Consider the following 19168-nt stretch of genomic DNA (forward strand, 5'->3'; position numbering starts at 1 on the left):
TACTTCCCAGTCAAATTAAATTAAAAAAAAAAACTACCAGAAAGCAGAGAAATTTGTGCCCATTCACAGACAAGATTCACCAGCTTCTCAGTATCGTCAATTCCTAAATGGTTGAATAACTGCCAGATATGGAAGTTAAAGTTGTCTTGGAAAAAGGTGCAGAAGAACTCACTCACTTAAAATTTATTTAGACAATTCTACAGCCATAAAATCAAAATTAATCCAGGCGACCTGAATATCATGATGGTCATAAAAGGTTTTAAACAGCTTGTCAAATCCTGTCAGTTTAACCTTAATTAAAAAGGTACATATGCACGTAAAGAGGACGTACTGTACGTTATGAGAATTAAAAAAAAATAAATAAAAAAATAATGTCACCATGAACCAAAGTGTTGAATAGTTTCCGATAATAAAATGCTACATATGGCACCTTTTAATGTGAAAAGTAAGTGGACTGGATAAAAGAAAGCACAGGCTGGTGTCAAAGAGTGTCGCACACTTTTCTCACACGCACCAGCTTAATCATCATGTCATTCTCAAAGATGCTTAAAAGGTCCGCATTTTCTTAAGCGTGTCAAGAAACTATGGTGGCCTTTTGAATACCAGAAAGGATGTCATTAAAGATGTGAAATGCAAGTGCTTGTGCTTGCACAAGATGGCGCCCTCCGCAAAGCAAGGCCTGAAGTATAATATAAAAAGCTTTTTCTGACGAAATAAATAATTACGGACATAAATTAGACCTTTAACGTAAAAAAGCCTGACACTTGAAAAGTTGGAATGAAGAAAATGGATTTATGTTATGACAAAAAGTAATTTATGACTTTTGTAAGGTAAAAGGGAAACAGTGGGTGTAAATCAGCTTTAGCTTCAGCCTACACCCCCTTCCCTTTTTACCCCCAAAAACCTACTCCTTTTTGTTTGTTTTTGTTTGTTGAATAAAAATATAAATGAATATCAATCAGTCTATAAAGTCTCACACATTCCATTATGGATAGCAGTCGCTCGACATAACTTCACAATTTCGACGTTCAAGGTCAGCCTCAATAAAAAGTAATGCGTCGTCAGCGTAGTCGGACTTTCTGCGTCGGATCATGTACTTTGCAGTTGACTTGTTGATTTGGCTTTCATAAAAAACTGAAGACGACAAGATTTTGAATTTAAGTGCAAGGACAACGGGAGCACAACAATCGTATTTAATATTAGGACCTTGACTTTGTATTATTGTATTGTATTGACTTATTGTTTGTTTGTTGTTGTTTTCAAGCAATTCATCACCTTTCCCCCCTCCTTTTTTCATAAAATTGTTACTTTATTGTATAATATTTTCACAATTCTCTTAAAGCATTTTTTTATTATTATTCCATTTTAGCTTTGGCAGTTTTATGACTTTATTTCAAAATTTAGACCCCATTCTTTCAACATACAGTTTATTGCACTAGTTCTGTTTCCCTAAATAGAAGGCCATAGGCTCCTTTTGATATCATTTGTTTTAAATGCTTTGTTTCTTACAATTCTTTTCTACAATTTTATTTATTTTCTTCTTTTTTTGCGACCATTTTAATTATAGAAAATACTACTCTCCTTTAGCAACCCACAGTTTCTCTTATTACAGATTATTTCAACTACAAAGTGCATCCGTCATACTTGTTTTCTTTTTTTGGTACCAAAACATAGATGCGGTTAATATTTATTTTTCATTTAATTTTTCTGCATACTGTGACAAATCCCCAGTGTACCAAGTTGGAGCACATTTTTTTTATTGACGACTATACATTATTTATTAATTATTATTACTATTATCAGCTGAGACCCACGTGTTTTTAGGTGTAAGGTGAGTAGAAGTGAGGGTTTTTGGGAACGACTTAAACGAAAAGTTGTTGTTATTGTTGTCGACCGCCTTGCCTGTTGAAATAAAGGTTGAATTGAATTGAAGAACTCCCATGTCAAGAGAGATTTCTTTACTACGGTGGCCTAGAAGTTCAAACCGTGCATACAAATGGGGGAAAACAAGACACTGTCGCGTAACACAGTAACGAAAAGCATCCAGAGTTCAGAAGAGTGATTTATTTGCAACTTATACCAGCAGCATAACAATAAATGAATTCATTAAAAAAAACAGATGCTTGCCCTGGCGTATCGATTATCATATTTAAATCTTATGAAAGTGTCAGTGAATGTGAGAGAATAGCAAAAACTGTAGTGTAAAGCAGCTTTTTGAGTGGTCATCAAGACGAGAAATGTGTTATAAATACAGACCATTTCAGCATTAGTGACCCCACAAAGATGGACATTCTGTGTGAGTTAAGGTCGGCATGTGTGTGTGTGTGTGTGTGTGTGTGTGTGTGTGCTCTATTTAGACATGTGTGCACAGATAGCGAGAGAGAGAGTGAACATGTGTGAGTGAATGCAGCTGCCACATGGAGAGAAAGACATGACACGTTCAGACGCCTGAAGAGAGGAAGACCAAAGTCAGATCACGGATCAAAGTTCGACCACCACACTCTCTCCACTGTCCAAAAACGCGGCCATCTCTGACCGTCCATTGCAGCAGCGGGACAACTCGGAAAGTAAGTCATTCATCGCTTGTGTGCACGTGTGGTGTATAAATGATTGTTGAAGATGAACATGTGAGCAGCAGATTTCATCAATCGGAACGACCCCCTTCAAGTCCAACTCGGAAAGTCAGCGCAACCTTCACAAACCCTGATAAAAATACAACGTAAAACGTTCGTCATCAACTGTTTTTGCTACAATGCTAACAATAGCGAGCCCGAGATACGTCTGTGTTTTTTTCCCCCCAAACTTCTGAACTGGAATGCGGCCAACTTGGACATCAGTGCCCACTTTCAACTCGGAAAATCGGTGCAACCTCAAGACTTCCGCTCACAGCCACGTAGTTAGCCATGATCATATGTGACAAATAGAACAATATAATGAATAGCCACCAGGGGGCGACTCTGCTTGTTGCGAAAAGAATCTTAATTTATTTCATGTACAGAATTTTATGAAGATTTATGAAGATAGTTTAACGTTGCTCATTGCGTTTCCATCAGAAAAAAAAAAATTTTTAGGCCAATTTTTTAAAATCACACTAAAGGGAATAAAAAAAAGGTAAATACGAATTAGTGAGATACAGAAAATTGAAAAAAGAAATCACGTTAGCATTTGACTATGTGGGAAAGAATGTGGGAAAAGTTGCATCACCTCCTCCTCCTCCACCCGCTTCTGTTTCTGCTGCTGCGGTGACCCAGAGTTTAAAATTTACACAATTTTTATCTTGTTTATCTTGGTGAGCTCACTTCAAATATTCTCTGAACAGCAGTGAATGGGAAAAAATCAATGCACCTTTTTTTCCCTTCCGAATTCTTAGGTAAATCAGGTTAACATTCATATTTGATGTTTACCTCATGTCTTTGTCATCATATATTGTTAAAGAATATATACAATGTAAAATATTTAACCACAGAGTGGGTAAAAAAAAAACCTTCATGTATGTGGAGTGAGGATATTTAGGTAAAGTCAGGACATTTTGGCTGGTCCTCACTTCTTTACAGGGATTTTTCAGGGTTAGAATTGAGTTTAGGTTAAGGTAAGGGTTAAGCCCAATTTATACTCCTGCGTAAAGTGCTCTGCGTAGCTACGCAGAGTCCTCTGCGTCGACGCAGAACCTGTCGAAGAGCCTCTGCGTCGTCTCCGGGTGCACGGAATATTTTTTAAGTGTCCGTCACTCCGTCAAGGGACTACGGAGACGGCAAGAGCTGCGATTGGTCCTCAGGACAGGCCGAGCTAAGCTGCTCTGTGCCGGCTCTCAGTGCGCTCCGGGCGTCCTGACAGAGGCGGAGCTGATCCCCGCCGATAACGCCGCTGCCGAACTATAAATACGTCATATCTTAACACACACAGCACATGTTTAGACTCTAAATGGCCAATTTCTCGCCTCAAATTATCTTAAAACTGCGTTCCGTGACACAGAAAAGTGAGAAACGGCCACTTTTTCAACAACAACAGTCTTTCTCTCTCTTTCTTTCTCGGACGCCATTGCTCACTGTAGCCAGAAGCACAACAACCTTGCGCAGCGACCCCTACTGATCGGGCGGGAAATTGCAGCGAGTGTCCGTCACCACGACGCAGAAGTATAAATGCTCGAGGCGTCTCCGTGGTGACGCAGACGGATAACGCATACGCAGTCGGAGAAGTATAATGTGGCCTTTAGGGTGAGTCACATTAGTTGTGGTGGTTAAGGTTAAGGTAATGATGTGTCCTCACTAAGACATAAAAACGTGTGTGTGTAACTGTAAATGTGCAGATGACAGTACCTGACACTCGACACTGACACTGCAAACTCCATGAAGTTCAGCGTGGGTTAAAAGTTTCTCCCACTGGTGTCATCTTCTTCCTCCTCCTCCTCCTCCTCCTCCTCCTCCTCTATTCCTCAGAGGTTTCGTGCTCACGAGCAGACGTCACATGGAGTTTTAACTTGACCCGTGTCACCTCTGAGCTTCACTCTGTGACACTGATGAAACACACACACACACAGTTTAACACATGCTGTAGGCATGTTCTCCTCTGTTACTGATTCTCAAACTGTGGCACGTGTACCACCAATGAGCTTCTTCTGGGTCTTCGTTACTGTACTTGAGTACGAAATTCACGTATCTATACTTTAATTTGTATTTCTAGCAACTTTTACTCCACTACATTTCCGAAATAAATTGTGTACTTTGACTCCACTACATTTCCTCTACCTTTGTTACTCGTTACTACCAAAGAAGAAGAAGAAGAGTTGGTATTATGGTCTGTATTTATATAGAGCTTTTCTAGTCTTAAAGAGCTAGTTTTCACTAGTATTCACCCATTCACACGCTGCAACATGGAGTTAATGAACCCACAACCCCCAGGAATTGAACCCACAACCCCTCCAGTTGAAAGACAACTCGCCTTACCACTGAGCTACCATGGCTCTCTACTATCTCCTCACTTTTTTTAATACATTTACTTCTAAAACTTTAGTAACATTTATGCAATAAAATTTAATGTCATATACCTTAAACGGATAACTTTTACTTGAGTAATATTATTTTTAAAACATTTTCTGGTCAAATAATGAACGCCCCCTCCCACGCAATTAGCTGTTAGCCTGCGTTAGCTTGTGCTAACCTGTAGCGCACCGCACACACACACACACGTACACGCAAATATAACGCAACCAGCGTCCTTTCAAGTTCTCTTGCTTTTAGCCGACGTTAGCTCATGTTCAAATGTTTAAATGTTTAAATACTTACATAGCTGTCGTCGGGAAATGTATCGCGGATAATTAAATACCGCCGTACTTCGTTCAGGTGAAGTTTGATACTAATTATTGTTCTTCTTCTGGTTTGATTGGCGGTTGGGACCCGGCTCATAGGGGCGTTACCGCCACCTTCCGGGCCGGAGTGGATTTACAAGAGCTCTGAGCAGATTACAGCAGATTACAGCAGATTATGTAGTGTCTAGTGTTGGTTTTTACAGCCAACAACCGAACAACTAGCAGTTGAGAGGAGGAGCTGGTGGGCATTCAATGCAAATTAGGTGAGCTGATGAAGTTAGGAGCGCGCACTTTTGTGATTGGCTCAGGGCAAAACTGTGAGATTCTGCGTTTGTTTGTTTGTTGTGTCATTTTATGAATTCATTTATCACACTAGAAGTAACATAAAAAAAAAAACCTTTTTGCTAAATGATATAAAATATTGTAATAATAATAATAAAACCCATATATGTAAATTCACGTTTGGGGGAGTACGCTGATTGGTTTGACCCACGACCTTGTGGTTTGAAAATAAGCGTGCATGGTAAACAAACAAAAAATAATTCTTAACATAAGGCCCTGCAGCCTTTATAAATGTAAGCTATGTGTTTGGTTAATGTTATGATTCAAGGCCTTGGTTTTCAAGATTATTATGCTGAAATATGTCTACATATATATATATGTATATGTATATATATATTTTTTTCACTCCACATTTTAAAATGCAATTAAAATATAGATAACAAAGTAACACAAAATATGAAAAAAAATGTTTTTTTAGATATTTTATCCCCCCCCCCAAAAAATAATAATATCCTTCATATCCTTATAACCTGGCCCAGAGTATGGAAAACTACTACACTGTAAAAAACAATATTAATTGACCGTTTCCTGTTTTAACGCCGCTGTGTGTCTCCAGCTGTCATGGCTCCCAGTTTGGCTCAGGCGTACAGGAGGAGGTGGTGGATTGCCATCACCGCCATCATCGAGAACCTGTTCTTCTCTGCCGTTCTGCTGGGCTGGACCTCTTTGCTCATCATGCTGAAGAACGAAGGCTTCTATTCACACGTTTGCATCGGTAAAAAGAACAAAAAAAAACACCATCTGATCATAATTCCAATAAAATCTAAATCAAAATAATGTTTTATTTGCAATTTTTTATCCAGAGAACGACTCCATCGGCGCTAACATCACGTCCTTGGAGAGCCACGAGTGGAGCAGCTGTTTGGAGCAGGAGAAGATATTGAACCTCGGCTTCACCATCGGTTCGTTCCTGTTGAGCGCCGCCACGTTGCCTCTGGGCATCTTGATGGACAGATACGGGCCACGCCCACTGAGGCTCGTCGGCAGGTAGGAAGTGTGTTCTGATGGCGTCGGGCGACAACTGGCCCCACGCTTTTCATCAGACGTCCTGTGTGTTTTTGTGTTTCAGTTCCTGTTTCGCGGCTTCCTGTGCGATGATAGCTGCCGCCGCGTACAACCCTGAAGGTGAGCATTTCACTCGGCATGGTTTGAAAAAGCAGAAATGAGCATTTTCACGATGTTTCTGTTCATTCTGTTCCACCAGTGTTGTCCTTCCTCATCTTCATCGCTGTCTCCTTCAATGGCTTCGGGGGAATCTGCCTGACCTTCACCTCGCTCACAGTATGATTTTCCCACTCACTCATGCAAAAAAAACACATGTACCCTTCTTCTTCTTCACTTAAATTTATAGTACTTAACTCCACATGACTCTCTGCACACAGGAAGTGAGTCTTTTTTTTTGTCAAAAAAGACAGCGGTAAAAACCAACATTGTTCTGGTAAAGCGATAGGACAGTTTAACTCTAGGAGGCAATTTTATGCTCTAATTTAACCCAGGTTTGTGCAGTTATTCTTCGCATTGACTCCCATTCATGTGGACAGCCTAAACAAAGGCTTACCCCTTACTTTAACCACAAATCTTAGCCCTAAATTTAACCAGTTCCTTGGAAATGAAGTTCTACCTTGTGAGGACCAAGTTTTGGTCTCCATGAGGACTACCGGTCCTGAAGAGGTCAACGAAACGACACCCATCAATGAGTATGTTGACTCTGGTGGGACTCGAACCCACAACCTTTGAATTGCTTGTATAGAGCTATACTAGAAGTCCAATGCGCTGTCCATTGCGCTACAGAGCCACTATATGTGTACAAATGCACTGTCCCTCCCCTGTACATGCTCTGCTGCTGTACAAAAACACTCCCTCAGCCAGGTCTGATAGTTTTGCTCGACATAGGTTTTTTTCAGATGAACAAGCAGATAAAGTTCCATCGTTTCTCTTAACAAAGACCAAACAGAGACAGAATACTAACAATAATAGTTTTCTTGCACTAAGGAGCCGTTTCGGCCCCTGGCGTTTATGCATGCAATTTTATGCTCTAATTTAACCCAGGTTTGTGCAGTTATTCTTCCCATTGACTCCCATTCATGTGGACAGCCTAAACAAAGGCTAACCCCTTACTTTAACCACAAATCTTAGCCCTAAACTTAACCAGTTCCTTGGAAATTTGGTTCTACCTTGTGAGGACCAAGTTTTGGTCTCGATGAGGACTACCGGGCCTGACAAGGTCAAAGAAAAGACACTCATCAATGAGTATGTTGACTCTGGTGGGACTCGAACCCACAACCTTTGAATGGCTGCTATAGAGCTTTACTAAAAGTCCAATGCGCTGTCCATTGCGCTACAGAGCCACTATATGCGTACAAAAGCACTGTCCCTGCCGCTACATGCTCTGCTGCTGTACAAAAATACTCCCTCAGCCAGGTCTGATAGTTTTGCTCAACATAGGTTTTTCTCAGATGAACAAGCAGGTAAAGTTCCATCGTTTCTCTTTACAAAGACCAAACAGAGACAGAATACTAACAATAGTAGTTTTCTTGCACTAAGGAGCCGTTTCGGCCCCTGGCGTTTATGCATGTAATTTTATGCTCTAATTTAACCCAGGTTTGTGCAGTTATTCTTCCCATTGACTCCCATTCATGTGGACAGCTTAAACGTACTTTAACCACAAATCTTAGTCCTAAACTTAACCAGTTCCTTGGAAGTGAAGTTCCACCTTGTGAGGACCAAGTTTTGGTCTCCATTAGGACTCCCGGCCATGACAAGGTCAAAGAAAACACACCCATCAATGAGTATGTTGACTCTGGTGGGACTCGAACCCACAACCTTTGAATGGCTTCTATAGAGCTACACTAGAAGTCCAATGCGCTGTCCATTGCGCTACAGAGCCACTATACATCTGCTAGTTCACTGTCCCCACCTACACATGCTCTGCTGTATATACACAAACGCTCCCTCAGCCAGGTCTGATAGTTTTGCTCAACATAGGTTTTTTTTCAGATGAACAAGCAGATAAAGTTCCATCGTTTCTCTTTACAAAGACCAAACAGAGACAGAATTCTAACAATAATAGGTTTCTTGCACTAAGGAGCCGTTTCGGGCCCCTGGCGTTTATGCTAGGCCCCTAATAAACCCCACCTGACAGAAAGCAAGGACACAGGACACAGTCAAAGCATGTCAGTGATGACACCCAGTGTGGATTTGTGCACTCGCAGCTATCTGTGTTTGCGTTCCAAACACACAGCGTGACTCCGCTGCTGTGGAACCCGTGCGATCAGAAGCTTGTGTCGCCACGTGAGCGACTGTGTGTATTTTGGAAAACAACACATGTTGTTCCACGCGTTCTAAATTCTGCTGCAGCCTCTCAGCCAATCGGACAACCCAGTGGTCAACACGCCCACTCCCACACTCTCCTCCACCCTGCCAGTCTGTCTGTGTGTCTGTCGCTCTCTTTACTGCCGTTCACCTGGGTTGGAGCATGTCCTGGACTTGACATCGTTGACATTGTCATTCTGTCCTTTTGTGCTTGTGTGCGCGTGTATACCTTCATTTATATTTTTGTGAGGTCCAAACACATGCAGACATATCTCTGTGAGGACATTTTGACCCTGTGGGGGTCATTTTGTTTGGGCCCCACAACTTTAAAGGGCTTTTTCAGGGTCTGAAAAGACCTGGTTTCAGGTTAGGGTTACGGTAAGCGTAAGGGTTAAGGTTAGGGTAAGGGGCTCGGGAATGCATTAAGTCAGTCAGTGCGTTTACATGCATGTTAAAAGTCAGATTTTAGTTGGACTAAGACCATAATTCGGTTGTTTTCTTCATTCCATGTAAACATGTTAGTCCGACTAAAGTCGAGCTAGTCTTAGTCAGACTAAGATACCTGGATAATGTAATTCATAGTCTGATTACTCCAACATGTATATGCTTAGTCGGACTATAAAACTAAGTCACGGCAGTTTCATGCAGCCGTGCTATGATGACTCCGTCCACTTTGAGGAGGTACTATAGGAATGGAAAACCATTCCAAACCGTGTAGACTCGAGGCGAGGCGTGCCGGGACTGTGTAATGGAAAAGTGCTATATCACGATATTACAGTATTACAAATTTCAAAATAAAACTGTTTTGATATGGAACGATGTATATTCCTCAAAAAAAAAAACATATTTGTGATGTGAAAATGTATTTATAAACATGCGGCGGGCCGCATTCAATCGTTTCGGCGACCGCATGTGGCCCACGAGCCATGAGTTTGATGAATGGAAGTCAATGCAGATTCCTTAAAAGGATAGCGGCACAAACCTGTGTGTGTGTGTTATAACACTGCCTGGTGTAAACAGTGTGTATTCCCAGCAAACCTCAGCAGCTGCCAACACTTTTTTTATGTTCTGTGTCAACTCTGATAAGACACAAATGTAAACAAACTGACGAGAAACTGTTTTTTTTTTTCCTGATACAATGTTAGTCTTAAGTATAAAGTAAGTATCCTTGCAGAAAATGACCATAAAACCATCTCTTCTTCTTCTTCTGATTTGATTTGGTAGTAATGAGTAACAAAGCTACTTAGGGGAAATTTAGTGGATTAAAAGTAAAAGTAAAAAGTATAGATACATGATGTATTTGTACTTTGTTATATTACAACACTGTACATTAGACACGAGATTCGTATTTTGCATGTTGTAATTGCGGTATTTTAACGTGCAAATGGCAAACTCCCCGAATAGAAACTCAGCTGATGTCATTCCTCTCTCCTCATGTTTCCATGTTGTTGTTGTTGTTGTTATTGTTGTTGTTGTGGTTCCATTCTTATCTGCCCCCCCCTTCCAACATTCTGTCTCTCTTTCCATGAACTGCTGCTGCATGTGTTTCCAAATTCCGCCTCTTATCATCCTGTCTGTGAGCGATCCAGTACACTGTGCACTCACAGTTTTATCTTTCTTTATTATTAACAACGGCTAAAAAGAAAAAGAAAAACTCGCTTTGGTTAAATAACTCCCCAATTATCATTATGTTTTATTATTTCTATTCATTTTTAATCTAACTATAAAAAAATTTACTTTTACAAATAGTATGAATTGTGCATAAATTGTTTTTTTTTTTTATAACATCCAACTTCTATTCAAACTGACTACAACCAGAGTCTCCCCCTGGTGGCTGTTCAAGATGTCCTTACTTTTAGGTTCTCCACAATCAGCAATACATTGTTTATATAGTCACTAGCTCCACCTGCTGGTTCAAATTCTAAAGTGCATCTAAAATACTAATAATGAAGTTGACTCGTAAGAGCTTAGATGATAATTTCCCTCTCTGTGCCTCAAAGACACAAATTAAATAATAAGTGTGGGAGAAAATATGGCATAAACAAAAGTAAATGACGGAAAATTAACTTTTTTTCTCCTTTTTTTTAGTTGCCAAACATGTTTGGACACGTCCGAGCGACCATCCTCTCGCTGATGATTGGCTCGTACGCTTCTTCGGCCGTCACCTTCTCTGGTGTCAAGGTGCTCACACACACACACGCACACACACGCACACACACGCACACACACACACACACACACACGCACACACACACACATACATACATATTATTTTCTTCATCCAAACCTTTCCTCTGTCTCTCTGCTGCTCCAGGTGATCTATGACCTCGGCGTGTCGTTCCGTGTCATCATGTGGACTTGGTCAGGCCTGGCCTTCTTGGTCGTCGTCAACTGCTTCCTAAACTGGCCCAGCGAGTCCTTCCCTGCACCAGAAGACCCCCGATACAAGTCAGTACACTGGCTCACCCTGATAAAAACCTGCACCTTCTTCGGTCCCTGATGTTTTAAAGAAACTCGGATGTCTGACATGCTATTCTGCTGTAAAACAAACCTCATCCGACTGGAAACTGCACTTAACTCGTTTTTTAAACGAGTGACACAAACTTGAGGAGATGAAGACCAGCAGTTCCTGTGTCTCTCTGAGCTAAAAAACCTCTCTGTCGCTCTTTTTTTTTGGTAGTAACGCTCTGAAAATGAGTGGAGTTGAGAAAGAACAAGCAGACAAGTACATCGCTCACGTGGAAGGCAAGAAACCAGATCCTGAGCAGCCAGGCTCACAAGGCCCAGCACAGGGTGAGGAACATTGTGCTTTATTTGTGTGAAACACTGCATTTTCATACTGGGTACCCTTAAATGTTTACATTTTGATCTATTAGATCCAGAAGAACTTTCTGGATCAGCAAAGAACTTTGCTTATAGCTGTTACCATCTCACATAAACATGACAAAAGGCATCCTGATCTGGACTGTCTGATCTTCCATACATCATCAGTGGGTAAATTCTCACATTCTGGACCTTCTTCTTCTTCAGGCTCCTTGACGTTCTGTAGTTCCGTTTGCTCTCCGATCTTCCTGTGGAGTCTGATCACCATGGCCATGACCCAGCTGCGGCTCATCTTCTTCATGGGTGCCATGAATGAGATGGTGGAGTTTTTGGTCACCCACGGCGACCCCCACCGTAAGAAAAACACCTTAAATGACAAGGAAAACATATGCATATAAGCAGTGTAAAATTGGAGCCTTTCTAATGATGATGAGGTGATAAGATTCCTGACCTGCTGCTTCTCTTTCAGCCTCAGAGACGCTGGAGAAGGAGGCGATTGAACAAGGTAAGTGTCAGACTTGACCAGAACTAGAACCCTCCAGAACAGGTTCCATAGTGTAGTGGTTATCACGTCTGCTTTACACGCAGAAAGTCCTGGGTTCAAACCCCAGTGGAACCAGTCTTTGGCAGATAATGGATAACAAGAGAAGCAGCTTAATGGTTCAAACCCAAATCCTGGCTTCTCCATTTGTTCCCTTTTTGCAGATAAGTGCAGGGTTCTCATGGGTCCTTGAAAGGACTAAAACCATTGGACACCATTGGTTCCATAGTGTAGTGGTTATCACGTCTGCTTTACACGCAGAAAGTCCTGGGTTCAAACCCCAGTAGAACCAGATATTGTGCAGCTTATGGACAAGAAGAAAACAATTAGTTTGCTTCTTCAAAAGCTGGACTGCCCTTTTGCTCTCTGGGTTTTCATGGGCCCTTGAAAGATTAAAAACTGCCATAAATAATAAATGGTCACTGAAAGTGGTCGTATTTTGTGTGAGAAAAAATTTGAGTTCATATTTAGGCAAAAAAAAAAAAAGTTCACGTAGAAGTGTGGGAAAACAGGTTCCATAGTGTGGTGGTTATCATGTCTGCTTTACACGCAGAAAGTCCTGGGTTCAAACCCCAGTGGAACCAGTTATTGTCCAGCTCATGGAAGAGTAAATAGAATGGAAATACTCTTTGCTAGTTCAAATCCTGGGATAAAAGAAGAAGGAATTAAATTTAGAAAGAAATTTACCTGATATTTAGGCAAATGTGTACTTGAAAACCGAAATGAAAACCAGTCTTATCTTGGCAGATAACCAGATATTGTGCAGCTTATGGACAAGAAGAAAACAATTAGTTTGCTTGTTCAAAAGCTGGACTGCCCTTTTGCTCTCTGGGTTTTCATGGGCCCTTGAAAGATTGAAAACTGCCATAAATAGACTTTGGTCACTGAAAGTGGTCGTATTTTGTGTGAGAAAAAATTTGAGTTCATATTTAGGCAAATGTCTACTTTAAAAAAAAAAAAAGTTCACGTAGAAGTGTGGAAAAACAGGTTCCATAGTGTAGTGGTTATCACGTCTGCTTTACACGCAGAAAGTCCTGGGTTCAAACCCCAGTGGAACCAGATATTGTCCAACTCATGGATGAGTAAATAGAATGGAAATACACCTTGCTAGTTCAAATCCTGGGATAAGAGAAGAAGGAATTAAATTTAGAAAGAAATTTACCTGATATTTAGGCAAATGTGTACTTTTTACACCTTTTTTTCCATGTAGAAGTGTGTAGAAACAGGTTCCATAGTGTAGTGGTTATCACGTCTGCTTTACACGCAGAAAGTCCTGGGTTCAAACCCCAGTGGAATCATGGATGTGAGGATAATCAATTTAATTTACTAGTTCAAATCCCAATCCTGGGTTCTCCATTTGGTCCCCTTGGGACCCATGAGTGCAGGGTTCACATGGGTCCTTGAAAGGTTCAGCAAGTGTCCCTCAATAGACATGGGTGGTTGGATTTTGTGTGCGAAAGAAGTTTAGTTGATATTTAGGCAAATGTCTACTCTTTTTTTCTATTTTCTCCTTGTAGAACAGTGGGTAGACAGGTTCCATAGTGTAGTGGTTATCACGTCTGCTTTACACGCAGAAAGTCCTGGGTTCAAACCCCAGTGGAACCAGTTGTTGCGCTGTTCGTGGACAATAGGAAATCAATTAGTCTTGCTAGCTGAGTTGCTCTTTTGCTCCCTGGGTTCTCATGGGTCCTTGAAAGATTCAGAAAATGTCCATAAATAGACTTCGGTGGTTGGATTTTGTGTGCAAAAGAAGTTTAGTTGATGAAGTTGATGATGACGTTTAGGCAACTGTCTCCCTTAAGAAAAAAAAAAACAATTGAAAGCAAAAGTGTGGAAAATCAGGTACCATAGTGTAGTGGTTATCACGTCTGCTTTACACGCAGAAAGTCCTGGGTTCAAACCCCAGTGGAGCCAGGCTTTGGCAGATCATGTATAAGAGGAGAAGGAATTTAAGTTAATGGTTCAAATCCCAGTCCTGTGTTGTCCGTTTGTTCCCTCGATGCAGATAAGTGCGCTGTTCTCATGGGTCCTTGAGAGATACAGATAATGTCTGTAAATAGACATGGCTATACTTGAGCTTTAGGCAAATGTCTACTCTATTTTCTATTTTTTTCTTGTAGAAATGTGGGTAGACAGGTTCCATAGTGTAGTGGTTATCACGTCTGCCTTACACGCAGAAAATCCTGGGTTCAAACCCCAGTGGAACCAGATGTTATGTAGCTCATGGACAAGAGTAAATAGAATGGAAATGCAGCTTGCTTGTTCAAATCCTGGGATAAGACAAGGAGGAATTTAATTTACTGGTTCAAATCCCCATCCTCGGCGCATATAAGTGCAGGGTTCTCATGGGTCCTTTAAGAGTGGGAAGTGTATGTTTATAGTGTAGTGGTTATAATGTCTGCTTTACATGCAGCAGGTCCTGTGTTCAGACCCCAGTGGAATCAGATGTTGTGCAGTTCATGGACAGTAAGAAAACAATTAGTCTTGCTAGTTCAAAAGCTGGATTGCCCTTTTGCTCCCTGGGTTTTCAAAGGCCCTTTAAAGATGGAAAATTGCCTTAAATAGACTTGAATTTTGTATAAGAAATAAATTTACTTGATATTTAGGCAAATGTGTATTTTTTTTACACATTTTTTTCCATGTAAAAGTGTGAAAAAACAGGTTCCATAGTGTAGTGGTTATCACGTCTGCTTTACACGCAGAAAGTCCTGGGTTCAAACCCCAGTGGAACCAGATATTGCGCAGTTCATGGACAATGGGAAAACAATTAGACTTGCTAGTTCAAAAGCCCCACTTTTGCTCCCTGGGTTTTCATGGGCCCTTGAAAGATTCAGAAAATGTCCCTAAATAGACTTAGGTGGTTGGATTGTGTGTGCGAAATGAGTTTAGTTGATCAAGTAGATGATGAAGTTTAGGCAATTGTCTCCTTTAAAAAGAAAATGTTTTTAATGTAAAAGTGTAGGAAAACAGGTTCCATAGTGTAGTGGTTACCACGTCTGCTTTACACGCAGAAAGTCCTGGGTTCAAACCCCAGTGGAACCAGATGTTATGGACAAAAGTAAATAGAATGGTAATGGCCCTTTGCTAGTTCGAATCCTGGTATAAGAAATGCAGGAATTAAATTTACTGGTTCAAATCCCAATCCTGTGTGCTCCATTATTTGTTCCCTCGACGCGGATGAGTGCAGGGTTCTCATGGGTCCTTCAAATAAAGGGAACCTTTGGTTCTATAGTGTAGTGGTTATCACGTCTGTTTTACATGCAGAAAGTCCTGGGTTCAAACCCCAGTGCAATCATGGATACGAGGAGAATGAATTCAATTTACTGGTTCAAATCCCAATCCTGGGTTCTCCATTTGTTCACTAGGCACAGATAAGTGCAGGGTTCACATGGGTCCTTGAAAGGTTCAGCAAGTGTCCCTCAATAGACATGGCTGGTTGGTTTTTGTGTGCAAAAGAAGTTTAGTTGATATTTAGGCAAATGTCTACATTTTTTTCTATTTCTTCCTTGAAAAACTGTGGGTAAACAGGTTCCATAGTGTAGTGGTTATCACGTCTGCTTTACACGCAGAAGGTCCTGGGTTCAAACCCCAGTGGAACCATTCTTTGGCAGATCATGGATAAGAGGAGTTTAAGTTAATGGTTCAAATCCCAGTCCTGTGTTGTCCGTTTGTTCCCTCGATGCAGATAAGTGCGCTGTTCTCATGGGTCCTTGAGAGATACAGATAATGTCTGTAAATAGACATGGCTGGTTGAACTTTGTGTGCGAAAGAAGTTAAGATGATATTTAGACAAATGTCTCATAAATATCTCTTTTTTTCTTTTGGAACAATGGGACTACAGGTTCCATAGTGTAGTGGTTATCACGTCTGCTTTACACGCAGAAAGTCCTGGGTTCAAACCCCAGTGGAATCATGGATGTGAGGTTAATGAATTTAATTTACTGGTTCAAATCCCAATCCTTGGTTCTCCATTTGGTCCCTAGGCGCAGATGAGTGCAGGGTTCTGATGGGTCCTTCAAATGAAGAGATCCATTGGTTCCGTAGTGTAGTGGTTATCACGTCTGTATTACACGCAGAAAGTCCTGGGTTCAAACCCCAGTGGAACTAGAACTTATGTAGCTAATGGACAAGAGTAAATAGAATGGAAATACACCTTGCTAATTCAAATCGCCCCCTTATTTGTTATGACACCAAAAGCTGGGTTGTCCGTTTGCTCCCAACTGAGGAACAAGGAAAAACTTAGTCTCACTAATTAAAAAACTCTTCTGTTGTTGTTATTTCTATTGACCCTCGCTTTGTCCTTGTCCTCCCCAGTTAGTTTCTACTCGTCTGTCTTCGGTACCATGCAGCTGCTTTGTCTGCTGACGTGTCCACTGATCGGTTACATGATGGACTGGAGGATGAAGGACTGTGAGGAGGAGAATCCAACAGGGAAAAGGTATTTCCAGTACAATCTAATCGTATAAGAGAGACAGTTCAGGCAGAGGGTCTGAATGTAGTGGTCCCTCTAACATGTTGACTTTTGCGCTTTGCAGCCAATGGAATCCCCCGGAAAGAGACCGAAAGATCCAGAAACTGACCAACGCTATGAGATCCTTCACCTTCACCAACGTCCTACTGGTCGCCTTTGGAATCATTTCCATGATCGACCACCTGCCGATACAGGTTGGAGTTGGGACGTTCTGGTTGTGTCTCGGTCTCAGTGTGACACGACGATCGCTTGTGAATCTGAATTGCATTTGTGTGTCGTTCTTTGTCAGATGGTGGCGTTTGTTCTGCACACCGTCGTGAGAGGATTCATCCATTCATGCTGCGGAGGTCTCTACGCTGCTGTGTGAGTACGACCACAAACAATCTGCTCAAGTTTTGTGTCGTTTTGGCTATATAGATGCTATATAAATACAGACCACTTACCATTTTCGGGTTGGGGTTGGGGTTGGGGTTGGGGTTGGGGTTAGGGGTTGGGGTTGGGGTTAGGGTTTGTAACCCCATATAAACCTGTTGAATTAAGCACAACCTATCTCCCATCAAACTCCAGGTATCCTGCCAACCACTTTGGGACATTAACCGGCATGCAGTCCATGATCAGCGCTGCTTTCGCTCTGCTGCAACAGCCGCTGTTCATGTTGATGGTTGGACCGCTGCAAAGAGATCCTTACTGGGTATAAAACACACACATATACAGTATGTAAACGCACACACACACACACAGGTTCAGGCTGCTATCCTTTTAAGGACTCTGAATCAACTTTCGTTCATTTGGACAACCTAAACAATAAGCCTTATTCCTTAACCTTTACCTTAACCAGAAGCAGAACCACAATTTTGTCAGAAACGAGGTTCTACAAGTGTGCTCGCAGAAAACAAAAGCAACTTAATACCATCAACACATGTGCTGACGCGTTTCTCCTCGCAACAGATCAATCTGAGCCTCCTCATCTTATCCCTGGCTGGATTCCTGTTGCCGGGCTATCTGGTCTATCACCGCAGAAACCTGATGAAGGCGAAGGCGAAGGCGGCACGCAATAGTCTGGCCTACCAAGAGAATGTTCCTCTGACCCAATCGGAGAACCAGTCCAACTCGAACGCAGCAAACGGACACGCGGCAAACGGGCAAGCAATGTCAGAGAACTGAGGATCCGCTTGTACCGCACGAAAACAGCGATCGTGAATATAGAGTAGAGCTTAGACTTGTGAGAGCGTGATGTCAGATTTCTCATTGAGTAAATGTTCTTCAAAGGTCCAGTGTGTACGAATTAGTGACATCTAATGGTGGGAGGGCAGAATGCAACAAACGGAGGGACCTTTAACAAGAACGACAGGGTACTACGGTGGCCTGTGCATACCAGAAAGCATGCAAACACTCTTCTGTGCTAGGTGTCTACTCAACTTTATGGATGCAGCGTGGATAAAGTGGAAAAATATAGTGAACTAAGAAGAAATCTGTAGTTAAACAAATATCAATAAAATACAATAGAATACATATACCTTGTTAAGTCCTCGTTAGCCCCTCCTACTTCCAATTTTCCATGCTATTTCACCATACAACTTTCACACGTACATTTTTAACCAGGCGTGATGCAGTCACAAAGTTCTGGGGCGTGCTAAGGTGCTACGTACCATTTCTGCCAATAAACCTTCCTAAATGTTACATGCTGGACCTTTAACTTTAGATTTTGTCATTTAAAATGACACGTATAGATGCCTCAGTGGTTGAAACAGAGCCTCGCTTTTAGAATCTCAGCTCTGTTCCCTCCTGTTTAGAGTTTACGTTTTTATGTTTTGCGATCTCTAACTTTTCCTATAAGACGTGTGCAATAAATCTGAATGTGTAATGGACTGGTGAACTGCACTCTGGGTAATTCACCCTTCACCCTAGCAAGAAGAGTAAACAAACATAAACAATTCAGAAACCATATTTCACATACAACATATATGATGCAGATATACAGTGTTTGTGTGATAGTTTAATTAATGGTTTCTGCTCTTGAAGTAGCTAAGTGCTAATTGAATCATAGCTAAACAAAATGGTATGCACCACTCGGACGCATACAATTAACCCTCAAAGGGAATTAAATTTAACTTTTTTTTTGACATTTTGGAAAACAGTATTTATTACCTGACTGAAATGTATGTTTCTGATAGGTGTAACATAGCTTAGCTTAAAAGCAGCTAGCCTGAATGTGTCACACGTTGAGCGTTTCTAAATTTAACATAAGTTATTTTTGTAAATGTGAAAGTGACTGTATATGGTTGAAGGTGGAATCAATCGACTCAAAATGGCATTTCTATCAAAGGTGCTCACTGTACTAAAAGAGAAACTTGACGGTCTTGCTTTGGAAAAT

The 19168-nt window shown here is 41.3% G+C and overlaps 1 protein-coding gene across 1 annotated transcript; it reads left to right on the forward strand.

Annotated features, from left to right (window-relative positions):
- Window positions 1-2443: 2443 nt before the first annotated feature.
- Window positions 2444-18695, forward strand: slc43a1b (solute carrier family 43 member 1b). Its single transcript, XM_083905947.1, has 15 exons — window positions 2444-2567; window positions 6204-6362; window positions 6451-6634; window positions 6717-6772; window positions 6852-6928; window positions 11048-11140; window positions 11274-11407; window positions 11640-11752; window positions 11990-12136; window positions 12252-12287; window positions 16638-16761; window positions 16859-16988; window positions 17084-17157; window positions 17362-17485; window positions 17743-18695. The coding sequence occupies exons 2-15, from the start codon at window positions 6209-6211 to the stop codon at window positions 17956-17958; spliced, it is 1662 nt and encodes a 553-aa protein (XP_083762073.1). The 5' UTR covers window positions 2444-2567; window positions 6204-6208; the 3' UTR covers window positions 17959-18695.
- Window positions 18696-19168: the final 473 nt, after the last annotated feature.

Source organism: Microchirus variegatus (assembly GCF_963457635.1).
Source record: "Microchirus variegatus genome assembly, chromosome: 19".
In the NCBI taxonomy this organism is placed as follows: domain Eukaryota; kingdom Metazoa; phylum Chordata; class Actinopteri; order Pleuronectiformes; family Soleidae; genus Microchirus; species Microchirus variegatus.

Coding starts and splice junctions, on each gene's coding strand:
- slc43a1b (XM_083905947.1), top strand. CDS start 6,209: ATGGCTCCCAGTTTGGCTCAGGCGTACAGGAGGAGGTGGTGGATTGCC. Junction 6,363..6,450: donor CTATTCACACGTTTGCATCG/GTAAAAAGAACA, acceptor TTTTTTATCCAG/AGAACGACTCCATCGGCGCT. Junction 17,158..17,361: donor GGAGGTCTCTACGCTGCTGT/GTGAGTACGACC, acceptor ATCAAACTCCAG/GTATCCTGCCAACCACTTTG.